Source organism: Lagopus muta, chromosome 6, assembly GCF_023343835.1.
Source record: "Lagopus muta isolate bLagMut1 chromosome 6, bLagMut1 primary, whole genome shotgun sequence".
Lineage (NCBI taxonomy): Eukaryota > Metazoa > Chordata > Aves > Galliformes > Phasianidae > Lagopus > Lagopus muta.
Window position 1 is genome coordinate 51,609,475 of NC_064438.1, and position 16,064 is coordinate 51,625,538.

The following is a 16,064-nucleotide window of genomic DNA, read 5'->3' on the forward strand; positions in this document are numbered from 1 at the left end:
GGTTTCAGCAGTGGATGCACCTCCTGATGGATTGAGTGGCTCCAGTGCCTGGCTCATAGCTACAACACCTATGGCATATTTCCAAGCTCTTCAGAGGCTTTTCTTTAATGGTTCTGCCTTGAAATGGTCTGACAGTATTTCTCCTGAAGTGTCATGCTCTGTTTTGAAGATAAGACGTTTGATAATGTGCATTCGGACAGAGCCGCTGGGACAAAATTGCTGTCCTGATCAGTGTCCTCAAAGCAGGCTTAACATTTAAATTTTCTAGAGCTGCTTTTTCATCCTCAGTTACCTAACCTTCCTCTAAGCTGGAAAACATCCTAGAGTTTGAATCAACTCCAGCACGTGATTCTGGGAACAGTATGCATTGTAAATGAGTTTGGCTTGAACTCAAGAAAATACTTTTTCCCTTTGAAAATTAGGAAGAAATCCTTCCAAATAGAAAGTCCATAAGTGGTGAGTCCACCAGCAGCAGATTATGGAAATGAGGTTTTCCAGTTTGCAGTGGATCAGATCCTGCCCCCCAGGCCTTTAATTTGACTGGTTTTGTTTTCAGTGTGTATTGATACTGCTTATTGAAATGCTGACATAGCTTTCCATAATATTTTTTTCACATAAATATTGTATTGTCTTCAGCGGGCTGTTTAGAACAACCATGGAAGCTTTAACTGTATTCTTTGGTTATTCATAGTAGCAGTAATATTTAATCTTTCCTGTTTTCTCTCCTCTCATCCCATATCAGGTTAGTTTAATGTATAAATGTTGTTGTGAATAACAGTGTCTCTTATGGCTGACTGCTCTCACATTCATTGTGCTTTCATTGCCAGTCCCGCAGTGTCGATAAGCAGCACGCTGTAATCAACTATGACAAGGAGAAAGATGAGCACTGGGTAAAGGATCTTGGGAGCTTAAATGGGGTAAGTAGCAAACCTCTGGCATAAGGGAGGCCAGCACACGGTGCTGAGTCTGTAAGCATTTTATATCCCTCTACTGCTAGGCCCCCTTGGGTTACTCTAGCCATTGGCATAAATTAATCTAAATGTATATAATTATTTGCAAGGCCTGAGACAGAGGTCATGCAGCATCTCATCTTAGAAGAGGAAAGCTTTGATAAATTAATCTTTTTTTTTTCTTTCTTCCCTTGCTGGTGCCCTTGCAGAACTCTCCAGCATTCACAAAACCGTAGTGTCTTTGAATTTATTTCCTGCTCTTTTCTATCTCATTTTGGGCATGTTAACATTGAACTGGTGAAGCTGGAGCAGCTGTTCAGCATGAGCAGGATGACCTTTAGCAGTTCAGTTGTCAGTGTGTGGAGTGATATATGGGATGATGAGCCATTTAATTTCTTTGGGGAGAAACTATTTAAAACCAGCTCTTTTTGGTAATGAAGATTGGTATTTCACCTGTTTTGTGTTAAGACTGAGGAAAAATGCAAACCCAGAACAAGAGCAGAGCCTGCCTCAGTTTTAATCCTTGTTGTGACCCTGACTCAGTCTTGTTAGGCAGCTTGGTGAGGCTTTGCCCCCGAATTCTGTGATTATTTAACACATTGGGTTACATTACACATTGACACATTAAAACTGTCCTCATATCGTGCATGCTTCTCTTTGGCTGCTGCTACACACCAGCAGAGCTATTCATCTTGGGGAGCAAGCCTCAGCTAGATTCACAGGCCTGTGTTTGCAGTAGTAGTTTTACTGCAGTCACTGTTTTCAGCTTAGAAACAGGAGCTCTCCACCATCACTGCCACAAAAACATGAGACAAACCCAGAAACTCGTACAGTAACTGTAGGTGAAGCAGACATCAACCTTTCTGCCTTCTCTGGCATCTGGCTGCAGCTAGAGTGAGTGATAATCCTTCTCAGCCTAATGGCTGAAGGCAGAGAGCCCTGCTGAAATGTCAGTATTTCTGCTAAGTGCTGTGGGCTCTGCCTGGTTCCTTGCTTCACAACCTCTGATTAAAGAATAGCTCAAAAATCCAGCTTGCAGAAAGGCGACGTTCCTGTCACTGCTTCTCTTCTTTCTTCATAGGCTCATGAGTAAGAATTTACAGCATTTTGGTAATAGACTTGCATTTACAAAGATGGATTGAAAGAAGTGAGCAATGCCTGTCTTCTCTGTCTGGTCCAACAGACTTCATTGGAGAAGGCTATTGTGGCCAACTCTGTTTATTTTGTGTGAAGTAAATAGGTCCTTAGTTGGTAATTTTCATGTGGATGTTGCTTCCAGGGGGAAAGTCAAATTTCTTCTGTGGGACTTTGATTTTAATTCAATTTGCTTTTATTTTGCATTTATTTTCCACTTTTTCAACAATGCATTATATGACTTCAGGCAATATAGTTCATAATATTATCAGATCTTTTCAAATGCTGTTTTATTATAATGTTCAGGCAGCTGATTCTGCAGTCTTTGTGCCTTTTGATTTTTGAAGATAGCATTTCTGTCTGCAGTAAGCAGTTTATTGGGGTTATTTGAGTGCCCAGGTAACAATCAAAATGGATTTTCTGGCAGACTCTTCTTTTGCAGAAAATCCAGCAAGTAGTTATTTTTGTTCTACATCTGTCTACTGTGGAATTTTCTTCCATGCAAATAGGAATTGCCTGTCTTTTGACCAGCTTCACCACTTTTATTCTGAAATTACAGACCTCTTCCCCAGCTTTTCTGGCAAGTGCCAGGAAGCAAATTACCATTGCCTCCTGTGTTCCAGCTTCCTGCTCTAGAATTTATTTTTCCCTCTTGTTACTACTTGGTTTTACAGTGTGTATTTGAGTTCACCAAGGTGAGAAAGTAAAAGGAGAAAACTGTGCCTTGGTGATGAAAGTTTGTCAGTTCATTTTCTAGCATGATTTTGACTCTTCACAGCTTAGCTGATGTTGTAGTGAGGCTGCAGAGACTCGGCAGCAGGCGCCAGGTCTGTGAGGCCGGGTCACTGCCCTGCTGCAAGATCAGGTAACTTCTGGGGTCTGCAGCTGCTGAGTGCCTGAGCCCCACCAGCATGCTGGTGCTGTTTCACTTGAGTTCCTGAGTTATTTTTATTTGGCTTGGGTTATTGCAAAAGCACACGGGCTGATCTGTGGAAGATATCTGAGTGCTTGATCTACTGTTCTGTAAGAATTATTCCTTAGGGGTTCCCCTCAGAGTGCAGGCAGCTGAGACATCTGAGGTGCTTGTTCTCAGCTGTGAAGCACATTTTTTGCACCTTACAAGGATAATTCAGTTTCTTCAGGCCTAAGCTAACTGTCTGTAGCATAGAAAAAAATGAGCAAGTGCATCTCTTGGGTGAGAGGCCTTTTGTACTGATAAATGGTGTCTTGGACAACATGGGCTTAGATACCACAGTGATTCCACTGAAATACCTGCTTCTCTGTGTGTTTCCATTTCCCTTTCCTATGTTATAGGCTTTGATAAATGACCAGGCCTTGGGGCTGGCACGAGTCTTGTTTGGTAGTTGATGGAGAGCTCATTCTCAGCTCAGTAGTTGGAAAAGCTGTAGCAGCTTCTCTCCTATATTTACTGCCCTTGCTGGTTTGGAGGAGAAGACCCAAGAGCACCCAAGGTTCCTGACTTCAGGCACCTCATTTACATATTTAGATCAGGAACTAAAGCTTCATTTGCAGTTGGTGAGAAGAATACCTGGCTTGAAACACATTTGGGGTGCTCAGACCTGCCCATGGGAGCTCCATGCTGGTGGTCTGCAGGGCTGAGGTGCACCCTGAGCATGTGCAATGCCCTTAGCAGATGGGCATGTGCCCTGGCTCAAAAACCACACCTGTGCTTCCTCTCTGCAGACATTTGTCAATGACGTGAGGATTCCCGACCAGAAGTACATCACCCTGAAGCTGAATGATGTCATTCGCTTTGGCTATGATATCCTTCCTCTCTGAAGATGTGTTTTGTGCTGTTCATTGCATGGAGAGTTAAATGTGCTAATTGTGGCTAATGACTAAGGGTGTTTGTTTTGCCTCCTGCAGCCTTTGGATGGCTCATCAGCTTTTGTTTCTCCACCGTGGACCTGATTCAGAACATATTAATCAGGATGCCTGCTGCCTCCGTTGGACTTTGAAGCAGGCATTGTGCTGACAGTAGTGTCTGAGGAGGTCTCTGTCAAAGGAAGGGTTGTTTGTTTGTTTTTCATTTGAGGTCTGTGAGTGGCATCTGTAGCTGATAAAAGCCTGGGAGCAGGCATGCTTCATATTGTAAAAAAAGCTATTTGTAAAAAAACTAACATTTTAAAATCATCATTCTTTGCTCCCATCTGCTTGCTTGCAGACAGTTTGCAGGTCTTTGGTGCATTTAGCTCTGGGAGCCTGCAGACAGACCCTTTGCTCTGTCAGTTGAAGGTTGCCTCTGTAAATTGCTGTGCCACAAAATGCAAGAATGAAACTCTCTTTAGCAATAGCAAATGTCATCTCTATTGGGGAAGGCCAGGCTGATGTTACTGCTTTGTTTACAGAGGCACAAGTTCTGATGGTGTCTGCTAAAATGCCTTCATCCCTTTCCTTTTTATCCTGATGTGGTTGTTTGACTGCTGTAGATCAGCAGAAGACTGCTGCCTTTTTTTAGTGTTATTAAATCTTTTTTTTTAGTTTCTTCTAACTGCCAGACGTACCCACTCAAGATGGATTATGAGGCAGCATCTTCTCCAGGTTTCTTGCTTGCTTTTGCAAGAAAAATTTGTTAAAACAGCTCAGACATCTCTGAGAACAGGAGGGTCGGGGGGGGGGAGGGGGAAAAAAAAAAAGGTTTCATTGGAAAACTCTTGTGCATCCTTGACCCCAAGGCCACATTCTTGTGTCTTTTGTTGTATCCATGATAAAGTATGCGTGCCTGGCTGTGCTTTAGCCCTTGAAATACTCCAGACCTTGCTAGAGCCCAGCAGAACCTGTAAGGGAAGGCTGAGCCTCTTCTGTGCTCTTGCCAGGCTACAGGTACCTCAGTTCTCAACTGCAATGCTTGCAGCAGGGATGCTTAAACAGATTTATGTGCAATTCTGGATCTGGTGGGAACGAAGATTTTTTTTTTTTTTTTTTTTTTTTTTTTTTTTTTTAAGACCTTGAGGTTATATTTTAGTGGCTGTGATACAGGTTTAAACTTTTTATAGAAAGTAATTCTGAGCATTAAGCAGCTGAGTTAAGCGCTTAGTCCTGCAGCCCTTACATGGCTATTCACGTGAAATGAATGATTGCATTTATGAATTGTAGAATTTATTACCCTCAACTGGAAAGCTTTTGAGGATGTAGGTTTTAGACTTGGCTCTTTTTCAGCATCACTGCTGTAGCTATTAAAGTCTCTTCCTCTCCTTTGCTGCTGTGGTGCTGTGCTTTTTAGCAATGCTTTCTGTGTTGACTGTGTGGCAATGGCAGCATCTCCCATGGCCTCCAAGTCAGCTGCACTCTATTGCATAAGAGCTGCCTCTTTTTCCATTTACAGCTTCACTCACAGACTGCATGAAGTCTCCATGCTCTGCCAGTATCTCTTGGTTTATTTTTAGTTTAACATTTTCCATCTTTCCGCTTTCATTCCTTTTGTGCTGTGCTGTCCTGATTGAGTTGTTTGTGATGCCATGGTCAGATGCTTCCTTTCTATTTATTATTTTTTTTTTTTTTCTTTTCACAGCATAGCTGGGGATTTTTGCCTAGTTTCAGGCATGTTGAATGCTTCCCTTCCATAGAGGTCACAGCAGCTCATGACCTGATTTACTTTTCAGTCACTGCTGTTTCCTGGATGGAAGGCCTTGCCTTGTTCTGACTGTGCAAGTCTGCTCTGTCTTGGCCAGGATGCTGTGGAGAGCTGGGAGCAAGCTGCAAGCTGAGCCAGGGCTCTGTTTGCTCCCTCATCCTGTACCGAGCTGCTTATGCTCCCCTGAGCTCCTTCACTGCTCCTCTTGCTTGCTACTCCCCAATTGGGTCCTGACAGAAAATATAGTTGCACCCTCTATTCCAAAATACACACATCAATGACTGTCTTGCTATGCAAGTGAGGCAGCTTTCAGCACCTCTCGTTGTTATTTTATGCTGTTTTCTTTATGACTAAACACTAGATTTCTCTCTGCATCCGATTCCTTTGGTGTTTCCTTAACAAGGTCTGAACATTCAAACATGTATGTCCTGGAGCAAATTCAACACAAGGTCCCAGAAGAAGCGTTAAAGGTAAGGGTGTGTGGGTACAAAGGGTGTGTGGGTGCAGGTGTTGTTCCTTTTGGTGCTTTAGTAATGATCATGCTGCCTGAAGTTTTAAAATACAGTGGCAAAATGTTCCACGTTGTTATGCTGTCCTTGGATTGAGGCTTGCCAAAACTCTACTTTGATGGCAGATGCATTTCCCAGTTATCTCGTCTCTGATCTCTCTTACTCTGCTGCTAACATTTAGATCAAGTTATGTATGATCTTGTGGCAGCCAACAGAAAGGCTACTAAAGCCATAGTGTGTTAAAGAATAGTCAGTGCATTAACTTCAGGGTGAAGCAGAGCAGAATTAGTTCTGCCCCAGGAGCGAAGAGCAGTTGCCTTTCCTTGTGCATAGTGACACTGACCAGCAGCGTAACACTTCCTCCAGCAGATTGAACTTTGCTTAATTTATTCCCATTATCTCATTTCTGCCTTCAAGCTCCACAGTCTTCCTTACTGACAGTCCTCTTAAGAGTAAAGTGTTCTTTAAACAAAAATTTCAGTATCAGGAATAAAATATACAAGCATCTCCTAATGTAAGGCAGAAAAGCAACCCTCAGAGGCAGGAAGGCTGCCTTTGTTGATCTGAGTTCAGCTCCCAGCACCAGGCATCATCTGTTGGCTAGCAGATGCTGTCGTCTTAGCCCTGGTTTCAGATTTAGGACTTAGAGAGGATCAGAAGTGTAACAGCCAGGAGTGGGTAAATGAATCACTGACTTTACTCTGGGGGTAATCTGGATGGGTACACCCTCTTATTAATTTGCTTGTAATAAACCCACTTTTAATTAGCCCATTTACTAAGCCGCAAGTTAATATGGAGTCTGCTCTAAGGCAGGCTCATTGCTTTCCTCACTGGTGAGAGAGTTTGGAGAGAAATAATTAAAATATATCTTAATTGCCTTTACTGAAAAATTGAGATAATGCAGTTGGGGCATGGGAAGAACTAATACTGCTTTAAGAACAAAGGGGATTTCAGAATTTGAATTCTGGATGGAAAATGGCATAAGTTCTGATTGTTCTTAGTTTACTCTTTAAAGGGTTTTCTAATTAGCTACTTTGCAGGGCTACATTACGGTGACCTCATGGACTGTAACTGTCATTTATTGTCTTCCAGATGAGGTATCTGAAAGCCTCTCTGACACTTAGCCTCTACTTAGGTGTGTTTCCCATTTGTCACAGAGTTTAGCCACAGCGTTTGCCTTTGCATTGTCACATTTGTGGGCAAGGGAGGTTATCGTTGCCACAGGCTGCCATGCAGATTGCATGGGCACTCTGCAGCTATCCTTATGTCTCTGCAGCATGAGAAGTACACCAGCCAGCTTCAGATGAATTTCAAAAGCACGACCATGAAGAGGGTGGAGCAGCCCATGGAGCACAGTGTCTACGCTGAGTCCCCACAAGCAAAGCTGGAGAAAGGAGAGAGGAAGCCAATTACAGGTAATTGCTCAGGAACCAGTTAGTCAAGATTCACAACAGTCAAACTGCTGCTTGATCACAGCACTGGATTAGAATCAAGTGTGGTGTGAGTTAAATGGTGTAGAAGCTGGTACTAAAGGATCATCTGTCTAAACCTCTAAGTATTTCACATTCCCAGTTTTAGGAGAAAAAATATAATTGGCATGGTGGTTCACACATGTCTTGTTGCTGTGAATGCTAGAGAGCCTGTGGGCTGAGCAGGTTTGGTGAGTTCCTTGGCACCTGTCTGGTCTATTTTTATTTTGTTAATCATGAGCTGGTGTTTGAACAGAGGTGGTGAGTCAAAGGGGAAGATGCATGGCTGCTGCAGTGTGGTACTGACAGGCAAGCGAAGTGGCAGCAAGGGATTTGTTGCAAAGAGTCTTGTATAGCCTTAAATTACTGTATTTCCTAACACCTCGATATGTGAGATCGAAACTGACTGCTGAACCTGGGAGATGTTTGCTTTAGGTTCATTGTTACCTGGCTGCATCATGTCCATTGGAAAAATTTATTCTGTTGCACATTTCTCTACTCACTGCTATCTTCCTTTGAAGACCCTCTTTCATACCTGCATCTCCCTGTTCCCTCCCATGGTGGGCTAAGACATCCCCAGCAGTTTTTTCCCCTCTTCTGAGCTTCCTACCTCCTTTATGTACTGCCCTCGTATGTCTTCTCCCTGTTTGGCTCAGTTGTCAGTTGGTGGTTTTCTCGATCTTGATGATACATGAAAAGAAGAAATATGGCTCTAAAGCATCCTGACGACTAATGACTGACAGGGGGAGTCTTGCTTACCAGAATGGCAGTGACTGGGAGCTGTCCGTGTGCAGAATGGATCTGTTTGAGGAAGGGGCAGGGAGAGGAAGGTGATGGGCAAAGACAGGATCTTGGGAAAGGTGATCTATTCATAGATATGGCAGCTTTCTAGAAATGTGTACAACTTTGGGTAAATCCGTTAAGGCCTTTTTTGATACCTAATTGGAGTGGGTTGGCTGACCTTAATCTCCTATGTACTGTCTTTGTGAAAGTCCCTCTAAGCTGACATCGTATACTAAAACAGAGTAATATTTCTCGCTCGTATATTTGCCTGTGTTTTTGTTCCCTCCAGCTGTGCGGGGAAATGCACACACCTATGTGTTTGACTGCTATTCTCACATTGTAGAACCTTTGTATGTTGATTTAGATGTGTTTGTGGGTCGCCCTCCCCCCCCCCCCGAGGGGGGAGCATTTGTGACTTTGCCTCACAAGCATGGGCTGAAAGGGATGAAGTCGGTGATTAGCTGTGACACTGTGGAGGGTGAAAGGAGGTGAACCTCGCTGGTGGAGAGCTCTCCAGCTGTGCTGTGAAGGATGCTGTGTTCTGGAAGATGTGGCTTCTCGCTGGTCTGTGAGGTCCAGGTAGAACCAGTTTGTGTTTGCTGCTGCTCTGTTGCATGAATATTGTCCTTTTTATTCTCGCCACCTTCAAAAATACACACTGGCTGGTTTTTAACCTACATACCATAAGTGGTTGATATTTTGGAAAATCTTCAAAGTCAGGCATGGAGTGACACTTCATCAGGGTGACCCATTTCTCATCTTGTGGCTCATGGGTATGTATTGTGTATTTGTCATTGGTAGTGAGTGCAAGTCCAAGGCCAAAAAAAAAAAAAAGAAAAAAAGGCTGTGAGCACTTTGTGAGGGCTAGTGATGAAGGATGCCACATGCAGTGGGGCTGCATGGCAGATGTGAAAAGTCTGAGGTGCTGCTAACCTGCTGAAAGGTGGGGGAATCCAGGATGTTTTGCTGGAATTATTTTGCTGGTATTATTTTGCTGGTTGGACTGAAGCCTGTGAAGGAGGGGAAAGAGCCTGAGCATTAAATCAGCGCCTTGCTCTCCCATGAGCATTTCTGTCACGTGAGCAGAATGATCAGTGGGTTCCTTTTTCATCTGCGGTGTGACTAATTCACCTTGTCTACTGCTGTACACATGCACAGCTTTTCTGTGGTGCTTGGAGGAGTGGCTGCAAGTTAAATGATTAGTGGAAAGAGGAACGTTGTGTTCCTAGGAGGAGAGGGCTTGCTTATGGCAGCAGAAAGAGGCTTTGGGGAGAGAGCTGTTTTGCTAAGCCCGTAGGTATTTAGGAATTTGCATTGACTAATTAAAGTAAGGTCTGGGTGACAAAAGCCTTTAGAAGGATCTCAGGGCCTGGCTGGAAAAGTGGTAGAGGCAATGCAGGCTTTCAGGGAAGAGGTTTAACAAAACAATGTGAACAATTAGAGCTGCTTAGAAAGGGGAGGAGGTGAGGGGGTGAGGATAAAGAGATCCAGCAGAGGGAATTGGAAACAGCTCAGCCATTTATTCTTTATGCTGTTGAGCATACAGCTTCTTGGTGTGTGTTGCCTGTAAGCAGGAAACCATCAGTCTTTGTGAGATGTTTTTAAGGCAAGAAGCTTGATAGGGCCTGTGGTTGGGTATTGCTGTGAGTTAGAAAAGCACCCGCAGTTCAGCTAGTTAATACTAAAGATGGCCATCAGCTCTGGTGCTTGAAACCTGAGGTGATGAGGAGACCAGGTACAGCCTTCAGTTGTACCTAACACTTGCATTCCCCATCTGTTGCTACCTGGGCCGAGGTGGGGGATGAGATAAGCCACTTTGTGGTCTGCTGTCAGCACAGGCTGATCTAAACTTACTGTAATTTTTTAAGCCCTCACAGGCTGATGGCACTAGATAATGCTGAGGCTGATGACTAACCTCTGAATAACTGCTGCAGGCCTGACTTTCCAGGCATGGAGGCTGCCCACAGCTTCTGGCTGAGATGGGCATTGCCAGCTGCAGGAGCAGGACTTGAGCTTCTCCTGAGATCCATGGGACAGTCTTCCTTGCTGGGTTAGTGGCCCCTTTGCCAATCCTGTCCATGTCAATGCTGAAGTCTGCAGGGAGCAGTGGGAGTTGTGCCGGGTTGTGCAGTGTTTCCATGGTCCTTAGCTGCTTTCCCCATGAGATCATGGTTGTAGCTACTTAGGCACACAGCTTCACCCTTGCCTCTAATGTAGGAGAGCAGTGGTGTATCTGCGTTTCATCTGTGCTAGTTTGGTGGTACCTGCAGCATGCTGAAGGCTTCATTGTGTAATTGGTACAAATAAATCTATGATTATCAGCCAGATTTGAAAGCCTGTGGGATTTTTGTGCGCTCACAGTAGGTACAAAAGTCCTGTATTTAGGTCTGCTGCACGCACGAAATAAGCACTGCAGTGAAGAGCCAAAGAGCTGTTTTGTGTTTGTTCCTGTTGTGTTTCAATTCTGTATTTTGAAGAGGAGGAAAAAAGCAGAGATGTCAGAAATTAGTTTTTAAAATATTTTAAAGCTAGATCATCATTTTTTTTTTCTCCTTTTTTCTCCCCGAGGCCCTTGCCTTAAGAAGCCCACTCTGCATCTTCCAGAGATGGATGTTTACCTTATTAATAATGAATCAAAAACAGCTTGACTTAGAGCAAGCTGGATTTCTCGTGCTGGTGTTCTGACTTGCTACAGACAGCTTCAAAGCTGCGTGTGCTTCTGTCAGCATTGAAATTTTGCTGTTGCTGTCTGTGTCCCTCTAGAGACTGTTTGAAGCTTTGTGTGGACCCAGGCAGAGCGCAGCCCTCATTCTTGTCCTAGCCTGGCAGCCACTTTCAGAGGCCATCAGACTGGTACTGTAGGAGCTGTGCTCATCGTGAAAGCTCTTCTGCCCATTTGCTGATGGAGAGCAGCATTAATGCAGACTTTCTGCTTTCCCTTTCATCGCCTGAACTCTGTTTTTGGTCCTGCCCTTGTGTTGTTCTCTGTGATTCACTTCTAAGTACATCCTTTGCATTGAAGCAACTCATTCTCTGTTACTCTGGTGCCTCTTCAGATGATCAATAGTTCTGTATTAGTTTAGAGTTGTAAAAACACGTGGGCATCCATTCATTTTTCCTTCTGAGTGGCTGCTCCTAAGACTGAAATTCAGGAGCAGAATGTGTGCATGTCAGTGCTTTCCCTGTGTTACGCTGTCACCCGTAGCTGTGTGTGTGTCTGGCTGAACGCTTGTGCTGACCTCAATTCAGTTATCTAAAAGCATGGTTTTCAGGCTGTCTGCCTGAATTGATGAGCCAAGGAATATATCTAAATGAATTGGCACCATCTGGCCAGCCTGGCACAGGATCGAGAAGAGGTGGTAACAAGCTGCCATCAATTGGAGGAAATCTCATATCATTAACATGGCTGTTAGTTCTCATTGGCCTTCCTTGCTTCACTGCTAACTCGATCAAGCCCTGAGCCTCTGTGCATCTAAGAGCTCCCAGCTCACACCGAGATCCATCGGGCAGGCTGAGGCCATGTAGCAGTATGTGTGGCTCAGGACACAGGCAGATGTGCTGCTCTGGGTGCTGCTGGTCCAGGTTAAGGCTGCTACCCAAAACGCATCCCAGCTGGCAGTGGGTAGCCTGCAGCACCACTGCATATGTGGCTGCTACCTGGCCTGCACCTGTCACTGCCATCTGTTTAGCTGCCTTCCTGTGTCTCCTACCCATTCTGTACAGCTCCATGGTGGAGCAGGAGGAAGGCATCAGGGCACTTCTGCTGGAGGATAAGAAGGGGCTGTGGTCTCTGACATGAGCAGGGCAGCAAATTCATGGAGCTCTTCTCTAGTCATGGATATTTTCTTCTGGCTCAGAATCTCATCATGTATAGCAGAAGTTGAGAAAGAGGGTGTCTGCATCACTTAATAATGTTAATCAAAAAGCACATTAACATGAAGGCTTCGTGGAAACATTAATCGCTCTTAAAATAATTGAAACTATCCTCCAATAGCAAGGTACTGACTCCCTGGTTTCCCATCTATGCTTTTTGCAGTCTTCAAAATGAAGTTTCAGTTTGTTGTGGTGGCTGGGAGAGGGGAGGAAGGGAAAATAACTGATCTGATGGGTTGCACTGAACAAGCACTGCTACAGATTGTTGCTGGTGGGACTTGGGAGCCTCATGTCATGGCCCTTAGAGCAGTGTGTGCAGGGCGTGTTCTCAGTGGCTCCTGCCCTGCTGGAACCCTGTGTACTCTGCCCAACCCCAAGCATGCTGGGTTTGGCCTTGTGCTGGCTTTTGTCAGAGAGGGAATTTGGGGAATTTCCAAGCACCTATTAGGGTTTTTTAGGCTAGTGGAGGAAATTTGAGATGGTAGAAAAAGTGGCTCGTTACTCTGTAAATTCTTTTTTTTTTTTTTTTTTTAAATCCTTTTTTGCTTTACATGCAATCCCAAAATTCCCTCAGCAGGAGGGTCTGACCAGGGTTGACCTAATTTCCTAGCTGCCTTCTCCCCTGCAGTAAAAGGCAGTAGTAACACCTATGTCCCACAGATGTAAGGAGCAGCAACTGGGAAGGTTTGTCCTGGAGTATATAGTGGGCTGTCTTAGCTTCTTAGTTTTCACACAGGCAGCATTTCCACTAGCAACTGGAAAGAAATCAGTATTGAACTGGTCACATTCTATCATACAAATCTGAGACAAGTGTCCTTTGTTTCTTGGGGGTTAAGCCCCTGAAGGAGATGGTGATCATCCATTGAAGAGTGTGCCTGAAAGCAGTGGGCACAACAGATCCCATGTGGGTGTGGGATGTGGGTCTGCTCCACGAGTCTGAAGAGTGGCTGAGAGCTCTCTGTCAGCTTGCAGGACAGATCTTAGCCTAACAGAGCCCAAACCTGCCTTTGGGTTCCTCTCCTCTCACAGGTTTCTGAATAGGTTGGTTGCTTTTTTCCCCCTCTTCCTGGAGTATTTTACCCATTTTCAGCTATAACACGCATTGCTTGGCAGTTGCAATTTATTCATGGTGAGAAATGCTTCCTGCTTTGAACTTTCAAGGGCTGCCTGCATAATGGGAACACAGTTTATCTTCTGCACATTCTAGGCAGAACAGAGAGTAATACTTCAACTCGTTTGATCCTCGGTGTGAAGGGAAGCAGTGCGTTCAGTTTTGAAATATGAAAATCTCTTGAAAAGGTCCTGTGGACTGGATCTGTACAGCAAAGCTTTTGCCTGTGGTCTGATAAAGTATAAGCTTATACATTTCTGGAACTGTCCTAGAAAAAAAAAAAAAACCTTAGGCAGTGGCCATTGGGTCTGGGTAGCTTTATAAACAGCAACATAAAGTCGGGCTTCTTTTTTTTTCCTTGACTCTTAATTCCCCTCCCCTCCTCATTTCCTTCATGCCACCAACTGCTGTCTGTGCTGGCCCTATTAAAGCAGGGAATGCAGAGCGGCAGGGTTGTGTGTGAGGGCTGCTTGGCACAGGCAGAAGGTGATTATAAAGCCACGAGCTGAGCAGCAGTTGGTGGTAGGAGCCCAACAGTGGCTTGGGCTGGTGGCTGGGCTTTGACTTGTTCAGTAAAGTGAGTGCTGATGGAGAGAGTGAGCAAAACTGGGATGTTAACCTCAGTCCCCAACCTGTACTTGCATCTCTATCACCTCTAGTTGAAAGAAGAAAAGCTACTTCATTTGCCTCTCTGAAACTATTATAAATAACAATGACTATTACCACAGGTAAATTGAGCTGTATTCTTTTTTTTACTTGAAACATGAACGGAGCAGCCTAAGGCAGTGCCAAAATACAGTGTTTCATGGTAGACAAAGGAAGAAGAGGTGAATCAGTTCTTTCCGGTACCTGTTGGTGCAAAGAACTGCTGATCTTCAGTGAGTGCTATTTGAGTAGAGACAGTGACTGAAGTCTGGCTCTTCTGGAAGAAATAACTCCGTGAGAAAAAAAATCTCTGTCCTGCAGTGACTGTGTGAGCCACTTGACTGACTTTATGCTTTTGAGAGCAAGAGTTTACTTCTGCTTCATGTATGTGTAAGGAGATGGTTTTACTGTTTTCCCTAAATTTGTAACTCTTCAAGAATTTCCTGCTGTGGGATGTGTGTCATTTAGAGTGGGAGGAGTGAATAGCTGGAGAAAATCCCTGGCCTGACAGCATCCTAGTCTGTGGTGGAGCAAAAAAGGGCATAGCTAAAATCTTCCTAATTAAGATCGGGATAAAAGACCGATTTTCACCTGAATTGCAAATAAGTTTGTGGTTGGTATTTTGTAGTCTGTCCTGCTAAAAATCTTCCACTTCCTGTGAATAATGAGTCTGGAGAGGGAGAAAAGCCAGTATTTGGGGATCACAGCTACTAAAGAGTGAAGGGAGGTGGAGTCAGCCTCTTCTGGCTGGAAGTGAAAAAGGAAAGGAATAAAGCTGAACACTCTCATTATTATGTATAATTTGCTGTTGTAATTACTGCAGTGTAACAGGTACATGATCTTATCTGATCCTGTTATTTTTCCCCTTTTGGCATGTGCTTGACTTCTGTGAATATCTTCTTCCTAGAGACCAATAGTTATCGCACCCCTCTTTATGGGCAACCTTCCTGGTGGGGTGAGGATGATGCAAACAATGAGGACAGAAGGCAAGAAGAGCATTACTCAGGTAATTAAGGTGATTTTGTGAGGAGAAGAATGGGGGTGGAAGGTGACAAAATTTCTGCACATTTCTTATCTTTCTTGTGTGAAGTCATCCTGCTTTAGGGCTTTAATTACCACTTTTTTTTTACTTGTTGTATTTGCACGTTGCTATGCATAGATTGCTGCCGATGAAACCAGGGTAAGGGAAAATTAAGTTGTTTCCACTACAGTAAGTGAAGGTTAAAAACAATTGTGGAGTAATTTAGTATGTATGAGAAAGCCATGCAAAAATCTTGAAATGCCACCAGTCACATAGATTCTGCCAACGTCTATGTGTGTATGTACACACTTGCATTTAACTCTTTGGGAACAATGGGAGTAAGGGTAAAGTGAATATGAGAAATGCTGGTCATTGGAAATCACCTATTTCAGTGAAGAGGCCAGAGTACAAAACAGAACTGCTATTTTTTCTTTAGTTCATTAAGTGATAATGTTTGTTAAATTTTTTTTTTTTCCTTTTCTAGAAAGATCAAAAGAGATGACCCAGCATGAAGAGGAACTGAATGGAAATATTTCTTCCTATAGAGATTCCCAAGAACAGTCTGTGTTTGCCTTCCGGAGGGAGCCAAGTTACTTTGAGATCCCAACTAAAGAATTTCAGCAGCCATCAAAATCTCCAGAAACACAGGTTCACGAGATCCCAACAAAGGATATTGATGCCATAGTAGCCCCAGTTGTGCAAAGCCATGCCTCTTTCACCATCGAATTTGATGATGGAACCCCTGGTAAAATAAAGATCAAAGATCACGTAACTAAATTTTCACTCAGGCAGAGAAGACCTTATAGCAAGGAACCAGCTCACACAGAAGTGATGTCAGCGGAGAGCAAGGTGGCTGACTGGCTTGTCCAGAATGACCCAAGCTTGATTAGACGGCAGTCTCCAGGGGAAGATGTGTACAGCACCAAGAGTGACCTGCCAGTTCATGTGAAGACACTTAAAGGTGAGTGAATGTC

At 44.0% G+C, this 16,064-nt stretch overlaps 1 protein-coding gene across 5 annotated transcripts in view; it reads left to right on the top strand.

The window, feature by feature from the left end:
• Positions 1 to 16,064, top strand: part of CEP170B (centrosomal protein 170B) — a 55,554-nt gene that overhangs the window by 13,387 nt on the left and 26,103 nt on the right. For all 5 annotated transcript variants that reach the window (XM_048948022.1, XM_048948023.1, XM_048948026.1 and 2 more), the window contains exons 4-9: positions 828 to 917; positions 3,789 to 3,867; positions 6,091 to 6,149; positions 7,465 to 7,603; positions 14,977 to 15,075; positions 15,575 to 16,051. In XM_048948022.1, coding sequence (XP_048803979.1) covers positions 828 to 917; positions 3,789 to 3,867; positions 6,091 to 6,149; positions 7,465 to 7,603; positions 14,977 to 15,075; positions 15,575 to 16,051 — 943 coding nt within the window. The remainder of the gene's footprint in view (positions 1 to 827; positions 918 to 3,788; positions 3,868 to 6,090; positions 6,150 to 7,464; positions 7,604 to 14,976; positions 15,076 to 15,574; positions 16,052 to 16,064) is intronic.